The sequence below is a fragment of the Lycorma delicatula genome, chromosome 9 (genome assembly GCF_047948215.1).
Source record: "Lycorma delicatula isolate Av1 chromosome 9, ASM4794821v1, whole genome shotgun sequence".
NCBI lineage: Eukaryota > Metazoa > Arthropoda > Insecta > Hemiptera > Fulgoridae > Lycorma > Lycorma delicatula.
This window is the reverse complement of record NC_134463.1, coordinates 8,140,865-8,154,136: the sequence shown is the minus strand read 5'-3', so window position 1 is coordinate 8,154,136 and position 13,272 is coordinate 8,140,865. Positions and strand designations below refer to the sequence as shown.

At 30.3% G+C, this 13,272-nt stretch overlaps 1 protein-coding gene across 3 annotated transcripts in view; it reads right to left on the bottom strand.

Moving 5' to 3' along the window:
* Positions 1-11,713, bottom strand: part of RNaseZ (ribonuclease Z) — a 63,649-nt gene extending 51,936 nt beyond the window's left edge. For all 3 annotated transcript variants that reach the window (XM_075374479.1, XM_075374480.1, XM_075374478.1), the window contains exons 1-2: positions 11,299-11,713; positions 4,695-4,881 (exon numbers count right to left, since the gene is read on the bottom strand). In XM_075374479.1, coding sequence (XP_075230594.1) covers positions 4,695-4,881; positions 11,299-11,564 — 453 coding nt within the window. In that variant the 5' untranslated portion in view covers positions 11,565-11,713. The remainder of the gene's footprint in view (positions 1-4,694; positions 4,882-11,298) is intronic.
* Positions 11,714-13,272: the final 1,559 nt, after the last annotated feature.

Sequence of the window (13,272 nt, the reverse complement as noted above, 5' to 3'; positions counted from 1 at the left end):
TTTTACAGATGTAGAAAGTACTGTGCATAAAGTGCTAATGTTCGCTTATACAGACGTTGGGTGTACCATGCATAAAATGCCAACGTCTGTATAACCAGACATCTAGTAAAAATTACATAAAAAACCTAATCAGATGTTTTTTACACAATATCTGTAATTGTGTAAAGAAAAAATCTTTCTTTCACTTTGTAATGCAATATTGCATATTTGGGCTGTAGCGTGTTGGATGAATCAATCAAAATATCAATTACTCTGTTGTTCTTATGTTTCCACAACACATGTTTGTTTATAACTTTGTGTGTCTTGTGTTAGTTTGCTTATGGTGTGTTTTTTGTTCATGATTTATGACATTTTATCGTGCCATTTTAATAACGGAACAATCTAGATCTCGATTTAGTAAAAATACATTTAAACAGTTATTAGAAAATGAATATCAGATAATATCAGCTATTAGTTTAGAATAGGGAACTGCAGTACTCCCTATTTCCACTTGATATTATCAATAACATTTAATATAACGAGTTTTTTTCTTTAATTCTGTCTTTATACTTGAACAATACATAATCCTTAAGCTTAATGTCAGTAGCTATCCTCCAGTTTATGAAAAAGATATAAAAATCTTTATATGGAACTGTGCGTTTCACAGTTCCAGCGTAAACTTTGACTGTTGTGTGCATGTGCACATAGGAAGCTGCATGAACGTAGGGGGGTGCAAGGGAGTTTTTTTTATTCCGCATGTATATGGAACGTTCCTTGTTCGTTCCCTTTTCTAGTTTAGTTGATGAAAGGAAAATGAAAGTGGTTTTTTCAGTATTGATCAGAAGATGGCGGAAAAAAGAGCAAGGGCTCTTTGATTGCCAAATCTGTCTAAAAACATGCTGGAAGGGCAAAGAGAAGGTAATTAGTAAAAACTAATTATGTATTTGTGTCTGTGAGCATCAGAATTTAAATTAAGCACCATTAGACTGTAGTGTTTTTAAGCGAACATTTTATTAAGTTGTTATCTAATAATACTAAAAAATATTATCTGTATTGACATTTTATTATTTATTCGGTTTTACCGAATACGTTTTTAAGCACAATGTGCTTAAAAACCATGTACCATATTCTTGAATGTGATAAAGTGTAGAATTAGATTATTATCCTGCTTCCAGCATTTTTTTTGGTTCTTTTATTTAACAGAAAACTTTCACCACAATCTTGAAATGGCTCAGATAAGAATTTTCTGGAGCAAGATCCCTCCTAATTTTAGCTATGAGCCACCATTGGTATCCCCTTAAAAAATACACTGGTACTGAAAGAGTTAAAGGCACCTTTGATTTCTCCAATACATTTCTTATCTAATATTCAAACAAATAGCATTATGTCAAACTTTTTGCATGAATTATCTTGTTTAATTGAAGACATAGTTATGAAATTAGGTAGAAGTAGTTATAAACATTGAAACAATAATTAATAAAAGATAAGATAACAATTACCATGTTAAAGTTAAAAAAGAATATTTCATAATATGAGGGTGATGATTCATTCTATTAAGTTTATTCTTATTAAGTTTATTCTATTAAGTTCTATTAAGTTTAAAATATTGGAATCTATCAACTGCTACGGGTTGGATCAACTAGTTTTACCAGATTTTATGAGAGTCTAAATAAGGATTTTAACACCTTTTTTTTTATAAAACAGATTTTAAATGGATTCACTCAATTCACTGACTTATTAATGTTTAAAGTTCTTCCTACATTCTTTTATGGAGTTGAGTCGGAAAGCTCATAGTGTATGGATGTGTGTTACTACTTCACTTTGTATTTCCTAGTGGTTTTTGTGGATAAATTTTCAGTATGAACGTTGACAAGTGTTGGTTGAAATTCGGATTGTATTGTTATAAAGTTTCATGGTATTAGATAATGGACAACTACTTATTAAAATAAAAAAGAGGATGGTCCTTACAACCATAAGTTATAAGGATTATTATTGAGTGTTTCTGTGTTCTGCGAGTTAGTACTTGCAAATTGCAACATACATAGCAGTAAACAATCTTCCAGTGTGTAGGTGAGTGTGCACAGGATATCGTGTTCACTAATTTTTTAAGTCCGGAGCTTATTATTAGGGGAATGGTTTTTCCTGTATAATTCCCTTTGTATTTTTCCTATTAACTTCCCCTCCAAGATCTATCTCCATTTTGGGTCATTCTTCACCGATTGGTGGAAAGATCCAAAATTGCCCCCCCCCCAATTTTTTTTCACCCTTTTTTTTGGGGTCATACAATTTACTTACCCTCCAACTCATGTAGATGAGATAGCTAGCAAAGGCGAATGTGTAATATCGGCACTGACAAAACTTATAAGCAATATAGGAGGTCCGAAGACTGGGAAGAGGAGACTTCTATCTAGTTTGTACACCTCAGTGCTGTTATATCGGGTGCCAATTTGAGCTGATGCAATGAAGAAGGCTCGAAATAGAATGAAGCTGTTGAAACAACAACGGAGACTGAACTTATGAATAATAGCAGGATATCGAACTATAAGCTTGAAAGCGGCATCGGTGATTGCAGGGATACCTGCGATAGATCTCCAGGCTAGAGTGAGAATGGTCATAGCATTGGGTAAGGACAAAACATAGGCCATTGAAGAAATGTACCAACTGTGGAATGAAAGATGGAGTACAGCGGAGGCAGACCACTGAATATATAGACTCATACAGGATCTCAGAAGCTGAGAGGAAAGAAAAACATGCAATATGAGTAATGAACTCACCCAGTTTCTTTCAGGACATGGCTGCTTCGCTGATTAGTTATTTAGGTTCAGAAAGAGCAATACCAGGAGATGCAGCGACTGTGGAGAAGTAGATACAGCAGCAAAACATCTAATATTCCCATGCATTAGATGGAGGGAGTTGAGAGCCCAGCAGATAGATCAAGATGTTCAAGTGAACAACATAATAAAAATAATGTTGAGAGATAAAGAAGACACATGGGACAGAATATTTAGAGCCATAACAACAATGATCCAGGCTAAAGTAGAGGTAGAAAAGATCAGACAGGATAGAAGCTAGCCAGTATCCAGTGATTCTTTGGTCACTGGGCCAACACAGAAGCTAGCAAGGAATGGAAGTATGTGGCCAGCCTCTGGGGGGTCCTTAAAGTCGTCATTCATCTATTGTCCTCTGGGGATGTCACCGTCGTTGTCCTGAGGTGGCGTTAACTGTCCAGAAGTTGCGTGGGAGCTGAGTACATACCCCATGGATTAGGTCCGACCCCCCATGCGACTTGAGAGAAGTCAACCCTCCTATAGGAGGGTGATGGCAGGGTGGAGGTTTAGTCGGTAGGGCTCAGGCATACATACACACTTTATTAACACTTTGCAGAAACTGTTAGCAAGCCTGACACTTTGTATGTAAATAATATTCCTCCACCTCAAAGTTATTTAATAAACAGTTCTAACACCTATGTAGTTTATTATCCTAAAGGCATAAAAATAATACTTTTTCTCACTAACTGAATCCGATCTTTAATAGGGCAACAATTATAATTTTAATTATTATATTTTCTTGCAAGCTGTCTTATCTTGCACAATTCTTTGAATCTAAGAATGTTTTTTTTTTTTTAATATGACATAATTTGTAGTCCAGACCTTCATAAGGCAAAACATGTTGGACTTACTAAATCAACTGACTTGCTTTATTAATACTTTAGTATTAATACTTTAGAACAAAGTAATTTTAAAAAGCATTCTGCCTTCATACCTGATTGCTTTAAAAATAATTCTAATAATTCCTGTTCAAGTAATTTTAAAATTAATTAGAGAATATATTATTTTATATTTTCATTAACATTTTGGCCTATTATGCAACTATGAAACCGCGGTACAAACAGTGGCATACAGAGTGTCTCTAAAAGAGGTTCTCTGAGGACTGGAACGATATAATGGAAGCTAATCATATCTTTGGTTTAGATTAGGTTGTTTACATACACGTAAAGCTTTTAACTTACCAATAAGATGTCATACAAATGTATACTTATAAATGGCTTAAACATCAATATCTATGCGCTGCTAACCTGTTTATAACAATTATTTCATCCATCCAAGAAAAAATAATTCTAAATTTTATTAACACATTTTTTTAATAGAAAAAGAATTTGATGATGTTGAATATCAAACATGCATATTTAGTGATCACTTAATTTTTTAATTTTGTCCTCGGTGCTATATTTTGGTCAAGAGGATGAAGTTTTATTTTCAACAAAGTTTTATAATTTTTTTGAATTCATTTATTATTTTGTGCAATTTTTTTCATTTACAAATTATTTTTTTAATTTATTTTTTTTGGAAAGCTGCTATCTCAGTAGCCTGTGCTCTATAATAGAAAGTTATGCAGTACCAAATAAATCTAATCAAAACAAAACAATCATCCATTATAAGCTTATATAATGGATAAAATTATGTTCTATTGATTTAAAAAAATAAAAACTTACTTCAAAGCATTTTCAGTTACCTTTTTAAATTAATATCATCACTGACTGTAGTGGAGAAAAACATAGCAAATACGTTTTATTAATTATTTGTATTTAATATGTATTCATATATAACTGATTAATGTTTAATATAAAATGAATGTAGTTATTAAAGCTAAATATTGAAATTAAGTGAAACTAAAATAAGTAATCTAAGTAGATTTAAAATTGAGTGAATACATACAATGCCTTCAGGTCCATGTATTGTAATTTCTGGTACCCCAACATCCTGAATAGTTAAAGATACACCAGGTAATCCTCCAATATTTTCCCAAGATCCATATGTAACAAAAATATGCTCGAGTTTAGCTAGTTTCATTTTATGTTCATGAGCAAGACGTTGAGTCCCTTCTCCGCAGTTAAACATATACCTGCAAATCATTCTATAATAATTACTTTTTTCTTTTTTTTTCCTGTTTAGCCTCTGGTAACTACCGTTAAGATAATTCTTCAGAGGATGAATGAGGATGATATATATGAGTGTAATTGAAGTGTAGTCTTGTACATTCTCAGTTCGGCCATTCCTGAGACGTGTGGTTAACTGAAACCCAACCACCAAAGAACACCGGTATCCACGATCTAGTATTCAAATCCATGTAAAAATATTTGGCTTTACTAGGACTTGAACGCTGAAACTTTCGACCTCCAAATTCAGATTTAAGATTTGGGAAGATGCGTTCACCACTAGACCAACCCAGTGGGTTCTATAATAATTACTGGTTACAAACAACTTTTTCGAGATATTAATTTAAAAAATTAATTTTATTTTAAATATACTAACTGTCGTGGTCATTAGCCATTAAAAAATGACCTTAATTACCACACTGTGCAGAGTTTTAACTTCAATGATTCTCAGGAATTGTGGTTTATTAAATATGCATTTGGATGTAAACATTTAATTCTTCAGAATAATATTTTCTGAGTGTTCTGAAATCACGTAGCTGTAAGTACAATATTATTATTTCTTCCAAAGTATACATAATGCAATGATAAGCTAATTATTTTTTTCCATTTTCACAATTAATCTTGTTTAGTGAAAGTTTTTGTTCAGTGAAAGCTTGTGATTTTACAAGGTTTATAGTTAGCATTTAACTATTAAAGGATGAATGATTTTTTTTTTCATTAAGTGTTATATGAAAGGAAATACTGCATATGAATCAAATTTAATTGTAGTTTTTTTTAGCACTGATTTCTACATTGTATGCTCTAACTCCAGTATTTCTGAAAAAGTTTGGTACTTACATATTAACACCACCACAGCTGCAGCATGAGCTGAACCTAACCTAATTAATTATTTATTACTTAAATAATCAAAACATTACTGTTGATTAGTCAAGGTTAGCGAGCGAAGCGAGCGTAGGTTAAGTTTGGTTAGATTATATTTTCATGTTTATATCTTTAAATATGTTTCACTATGATCTAAGAATTTTTTTCGATTTTCATTGTGTTCATCTATTATTTGTATCACTATGTAAATTTTTATAATTTTTCTATTTTCAGACACCAAAAATAATATTTATTTATTTTATAAATACAATTTAACAAAACTTAACCTACGCTCGCTAACCTTAACTAATTAACACCGTAATTTTTTGAGTATTTATTTAATAAATTCAGTAATTATTGAAATTATTTATTATTTAAATAATCAAAACACTCCTGTTAATTAACACTCCGATTGACTACTTTGTTTTTAAATAAAGCTGTAGCTGCGGTGGCGTTAATACGTAAGTACCAACATTTTTTAAAACAAAATTAAATATTGCATATACACATACATGTAAAAAGGTTTTGATAATAATATATATAAAAGAGATTAAAATGGATAATTTTTTTCTGAGAAAATTATTATTATTTTTTTAATAAACAGAAATTTTGTCACAGTAAGTTGATTAACTTATTAAATTTAATATTTTTAACCAACTTTGTAACGTAAGAGATACTCAGTTTTCACTTTGATGTGTTCACTCCAACCAAACAAAATCTTTTTTAGGATTCTGTTTTCATTTATTAAAGAATTTATTTTTTGTAAAAGGTCTCATTTTTTCCATATTACTTAGGTGGAAGATTCAGCAAAAAATTCAATTATTTACAAATGATTTTAAAGAATAAAATTTCTTATTTGTCATAATAATTAACTTTTATGTATATAGGTAGGTATCATTATGATATTAAATAAATTTTTGTGTGAAAAATTGAAGAAAATTGAAAAATTTAGGATAAAAATCTAAAAAAGCAGGGAACATTTTCTGGAATGCAGAAAACATTTTTTTTTTTTTTTATTAAAAATAATATTGCTCAGTAGCAACAATGTATATTTTTTTTAATTAAGATTCAGATTTCTCACCTCTTCATTTTTCATAAATGTTTTTTCCTATTAGTAGTGTTATTTATATACATCACAATTTAAAAATGGAAATTAACAATCTGGTGAATTTGTAATATCTCAGGCTTTCACTGAGAAAGTCCTAAGTTCACGTGCTGAACACATGGGAAATTTCAATACACACACTTTCAGCTTATGTAGAGAATCTAAATAAATATCCAACTAAAAAGAATTACTAAAAATTACAAAATTTTTCTTCAATTCTTATTTAATTTAAATATTTTTGACATTTGTGCCAAATTAATGTGTAGTAATTTGCTGATAGTAGTTTTTATTTTAGCATCAACTTCCAAGCGTATAAATCTAAAAAAAAATGAAAAAAAAGTTGTTTTAACTTTTAGTAGTTTATTGAAGCTGATTTTACGTTTTTAAAAATTAATTTGAACAATTACTTCACTGTTTTAAACTAGATATTTGAATGACATATTTTATGTAATAATTGATACATTTTTTAGTTTCATAAAACTGAGATTTAAAGAAAGTGTATCTCTGTATTATGGGTGTTAATTTGTCAAATTGTTTTATTTATTTATAAGTTATAATTTTAGTTCTGAAATGAGATAATTGTTCATAGAAACATTCTTTTCTGGGTCAATCCATTTCAAGTGTCCCAAAAAACATAAGCTGGTTGCTTGACCAATTAAAAAAAAATTGAAATTTACAAACTAGTTTCCTACATGTTTCAGGACTTAAAAACCATTTTTTTTTAAATTTTTTATTTAAATAATTTACCTGTGGTCACCATTTTTGTTACGGTGCGCACACCTATTTTTGTGGTTGTAAGGGTTTAGGGAAAAAAATCATAACTAAAAAACTATTGGTCCTGGAAGGATGAAACAAAAAGAAATTTAATCATATTTTCTCAAGGTAAAAGATTGGTTCAATGGTTGATTTACCAATTTCTCTTCTTTGTATGAGAGAATTACCAATAAAGTTAAACATGAAAAAACATTGAAATTTCAGTTTTGGTATTTTTTTTCCAAGAGACAGAGATGGCATACATAGTTTCAATTATTTTTATGTATGAAAATATATATATAATATAAGAATATATTATTTTATATTTTCATTAACATTTTGCACCATTATGCAACTATGAAACCGCAGTACAAACAGTGGCATGTAGAGTGTCTCTTTTAGAGGTCCCCGGCAGACTGGAAAGATATAATAGAAGCTATCCATACCTTTTGTTTTGGTTTGGTTGTTTACATACACTTGTAAAGTTAATTTGTTGCTGTATTGTGCTTCAAGTGACCACTTAAAATACAGAACTTTTGTGTTGTAATACATCATTTTCTTTGAAATAGAACATAAACGTGTGAACTGTGGCTCAGTTGTTGACCCAATGGAAGAGAGCTTTGTCTCATCTTGAACAAGAAATGAAAAGTTTTCTGCAAAGTCTGCCAACACCAAACATTTTTCTTCACCTAATTCTGATTTTTTCTTCTTGAAAAACTGAGCTTGAAATTTTTACAGGAAATAGTGAGTTTTCAGCTTTTCCAATAATGATTTGAAAAACTCGACTTTGGTCTGAAGAATAGTAATCATCTCTGCCCTATCAGCTGTTACCCACTGTTTGTACATTATTGTATCTGACAGCACATCATACTCTTTGGAAAAGTTGAGCATGTCAAACACTGCCTGCTTACCTGGACATTTGGTGTACACATTCATCATACAGCTGTAGTTATCCTTGTCACAAACAAAGATGTCTACTAAGTCCTTATAATCAACATTAACTTTGAGACCATCAATCCTGAGTTTGAAGTTCTGGTGGTGGGTGCAGACACAAACTGCATGAGTGTTGTCTATATCAGTAAATGATAATTTTAACGTTATCTTCTTTAGAAGAAAAAACACATTTTTTTTGTTTTAAAATAAGATCATCATATTCATGTGAAGAACATTGAACTGGATTTTCAGAAACTTTTAAGTCAAAACACAATTTAAGATTCTTTTTTAATTTTTCAGATACCTTATTTATTTTAAATTTTAATGCTGATCGCCTTTGATCTGTACTTAATTTTTTTCAATTTTGATGGAGGTAATATACCCCAAAATTCTAAAAGCAGCATTCAGATGTTCAATATTGTGATGCAGGACAATATATTGCTCTTTGTCTTTGCATTCATATAGTGCTTTGTTCTGCTGAGAAAAAATACTTTTGAAACAATTAACACAAAAAGACTTTCCAGGAACTAAATTTAAATTTGGATAAATGTATTCTTTAAGAGCTTGCTCTAATGTTATTTGTCTTAAATTTTTCTTAACTATTTTTTATGAGTTCTCAAAGGGTCACAACTGAACCGTCTATAGAGGTGACTGAATTTTGACAAAAACGTTTTTCATATTACAAACAACTGAATCAACATCTGAATTAACACGTAAAAAAATAAGTTGTTGGTTTTCATCACTAAATTCACAAATTTTAATTAATTCTTTTGTTACTGTATCATATACTGTTTTATGACAGTCTTAATTTTCATAAATTCCTATGGAACGTTGTTCCTCCATTGTTTTATGTGAAATTACTTGAAAATAATGTAAAACTTTAACTGATTTTTAAATTCGCAAATATAATATTGTTAAGAAAAACTTATTTATTTAATAAATACTTCCAAACACAGGATGAAATTTGAGACACTCTATAAAGATGTGAACAGGTCACTGACTAATGTCAGACTGACCACTCTGTAACTGCAAAGCTAAATGACGCAACAAGCATAAATGAGCATGTTGCGACATGATATTTTCTGACTTCCTTTTTTTGCCATAAACATCTACAAAAACACTGTAAGTTGTGCAAATTTGAGATTTTTATCACCAGCCTCATTTGAAGCCAAAATTTGAATTTTAAACAAAAAAATTGGTTTTCAAAAATTCATAAAAATTTAGGTAAGTATAACAACATAAATATTATTTAGGGTAAACCTATTAATATATACCTACATATAAAAAAATAATTCAAACTGTGTATGCCATCCCAGCCTCTTGAAAAAAATTGAAATTTCCATATTTGTTCAACTTTATTGGTATTTCTCTAAAGGAAAGAAGAGAGATAGGCAAATAAACCACTGGACCAATCTTTTACCTTGAGAAAATACGATTGAATTGCTTTTTGTTTCATCCTTCCACGATCAATAGTTTTTTATTTATGATTTTTTCCATAACCCTTAAATCACCAAAATACATGTGCACAGTGTAACAAAGATGGCCGCCACAGGTAAACAGCTTAAATAAAAATTAAAAAAAAAAAATAGTTTTAAGGTCCTGAAATATGTAGAAAACAAGTGTGCAAGTTTAAATTTTTTTTAATTGGTCAAGCAACCACTCTTGGGTCAGTTCAAATGGATTGACCCTTCTATCGTAATACTTACAGAGCATTTTTATGATTAATTTTTCAGTTAAGATGAATATATTCTCAGAAATTATATCACAAGCATTTTGTTTAAGTAACAAACTAACAGCTTAGTATGACTGAGCTTATTTGATAAGATAATTTTTAAGAATTATGGCATTTTATTAACACTGATGTAATTACCAAATATGAATTAAACTTACATATCCAAGCATCCTTTATAATTACAATAACTAATTTTTGTAACTATTCTACAAGTTTTATTCAATTGTGTAATTATCGAAAGTGCTTTGGCTTCTATATATTTATTGGCTAATATTTTTAGGAAGAATGATGGCAAAATAAGAGTGAATGAAATGTTCAATGGCAAAAAATAATGCAACACTTCGAATGCTGGACACTAAAAGTTATTTTAGAACTAAATTAAGATATTTCAAAATTCTGAATACATACTTCTGTTATTTTTGTAAATCATTTTATAATCAACTGAAGGATATGATTTCCACAACTTAAGATAAACAATTTTCTATATTTCATTATAATTACAGTAAATTGCATCATAACTTTTACATATTATAGGTGTTCTACCAGCATCTTCCTTTCAATTCAATTAACAGAACAAATTACTTTCCTAAAATTTAACCATAACTATTTTTTACAATAATATAAATTTAAATAATATATTTGCATCAGGGGTTCATAAAAATTACAAATTTTATTTTAAACAATAAATTATTACAAAACAAACAAGAATTGTAAATCAATGAATCTTAAATTCTAAACAAAATAAATGTAATCTAAAATTACAGTTAATTTTCTCTACAAAGATTTTTAAGGACTATTAATGATAGGTATACTAGTTCAATTTATACAACATGAATTTTGCTATCGTGAATGATTATAGACATATTTACAGTTTAAGGTTACAAGGTACTAAAGTTACAGTATACTCGTAAGTTAGATTTTAAAGTATTAAATATAAAACGTAACAACTACAACAAAGATAGTGGTTAATAAATCCACGTTATGATAAACAATGCTTACCTTGACTGATCTGTTAATACATACAGAGATCTCGGCGCTCCATTAGCACCACTGCCAAGCACTTGAAGTGTAACGTTAGCACATTGATATTTTAAGGCTTTTTCTTTCAATTTCTGTCTATGTTTCTGCAAAGCAGCAGTGTGTTTCGATGGTTTGGGCATGTTTTGTAATATGGATTGTAGGTTATGTGTACTGTAAAAAGATTCGAATTTATTTGCTACATAACTGTATAAAAGAGATTTCCTAAGATTTTTGAAAAGTTTCATCTACTTAATTTAAATGCCTGTGTAACTGATACAAACAACATAGCGTCATCGAATAATTATGTTAACGATAATTTATAAAGAATATGTCATCACGGAGTCTTCAGTCAGCTCAGCGTGGACTACTTGTGTCCTTAACTTCTTTGATCACATGTTGATATGCTTGCCACAAATACGCAGTAGAAATGAAATAAAAACTTAATACGTTTTAAAAATAAAATCATCTTCTAAATAGTTACGTCAAATTTATTTGCATAAATATAATAAGATAGATTATATTTTGTAAGTAAATTACACATTTAAAATTAAATTAGCTGTAGTATTTTATTTTCGATTGTTACGTTGGTATCATCTATTTTCAAATACAAAGATTAAGGTTCTAGATATTTTGTGAAATTTAAATATTTTGGCTGTTTTGCGCAAATTAATTTTTTAATGGCGTTATACTGGCTAACTTAAGCCCATACCCTGACTATCCTGACCATTTGCTCACACCTATTATATTTCTTCTGAAATAATTAACTGGAAAAACTATTTGATTGCAGAATGTATATAGGAGTAGGTTAACACGATGGCAGGTTTGAATTTTGACTATGCTACTGCTAGTTATTAAAAGCAGTAATTCACATTTGTCTTTTTATTTTTAAATTACAAAATACGATTTTTAAATAAAATATAAAGTACAATAACATCATTTTTGACAGAACTAAATGCTATAGGCATTAGCCGGCAATCCACTTGTGGTGCATTAATGTATTAGTGCAGCACAATTGGTTTGCCCTGCTGGTAGTGCTTCAAAAAATATGTAATAAGGTTTATATAATAAATATAAGTATGTATAAAATATGAGATAAATATATCAAATGTAAAATAAGGTGTATATATAAAATAAGGTCAATGCGTACATTTGATGATCAGGAATTGTGTTTGTTGGATTTTCCGAAGATTTTAGCAAAACTCTTTCTTAGGGTCATTGGTATCAAATATTTATGAGTCATCCCAAATATGGAGTCACCACTGTACAGCCAAGTTTTTTAAACTTTTCTGCCTTGTAGTTGTGATTCCTTCACAAGAAATGGAAAGGACAAACACACTGACTTTCTTTTTGTTAATCTTCAGTTATTTGAGTGGTTTGATGCAGCTGTCCAAGATAACCTATCTGGTGCCAATATACCCCCTACATCCTACATACCTAGCAATTTTTTTTTTACATATTCCAAACGTTGCCTGCCTGCACACTTTTTCACCCTTTCTTGCTCCTATCTAAAGAGCTTATTCGTCCGGATCCCTCCCGCTACATTGAAACACCGACCTCCTTTTCTACATTACCGGCAGTTAATCTTAAAAGGTTGAAAGGTTAACCTTCCCGGGGACAGCCTATCAGATCCAGACTCGCTTAGGACATGTCCTTCCCGCACTCCTCACAGATTCATCATTATGTCGAGGGTCACCATTGCCACCATCAGTAAGCCCTGATTCCCCACTGATGCGTGTGGGTGAAGAGAACAAAATAGCCATAGGGTGAAACCCCCACGACTTACACGGTGCCAACTTTCATCCCAAGCTCACTTTTTTTTGGGATCACTTAACTGAAAACACGATGGGTTAATCGGAAATCGTGAATGAAATGATAATGAGTAACCGGCGCAGTAAAATTGGAGAAATTGCAAGTGAAGATAACGTCTGTTAAAGTATTGTGTATGCGATTTCA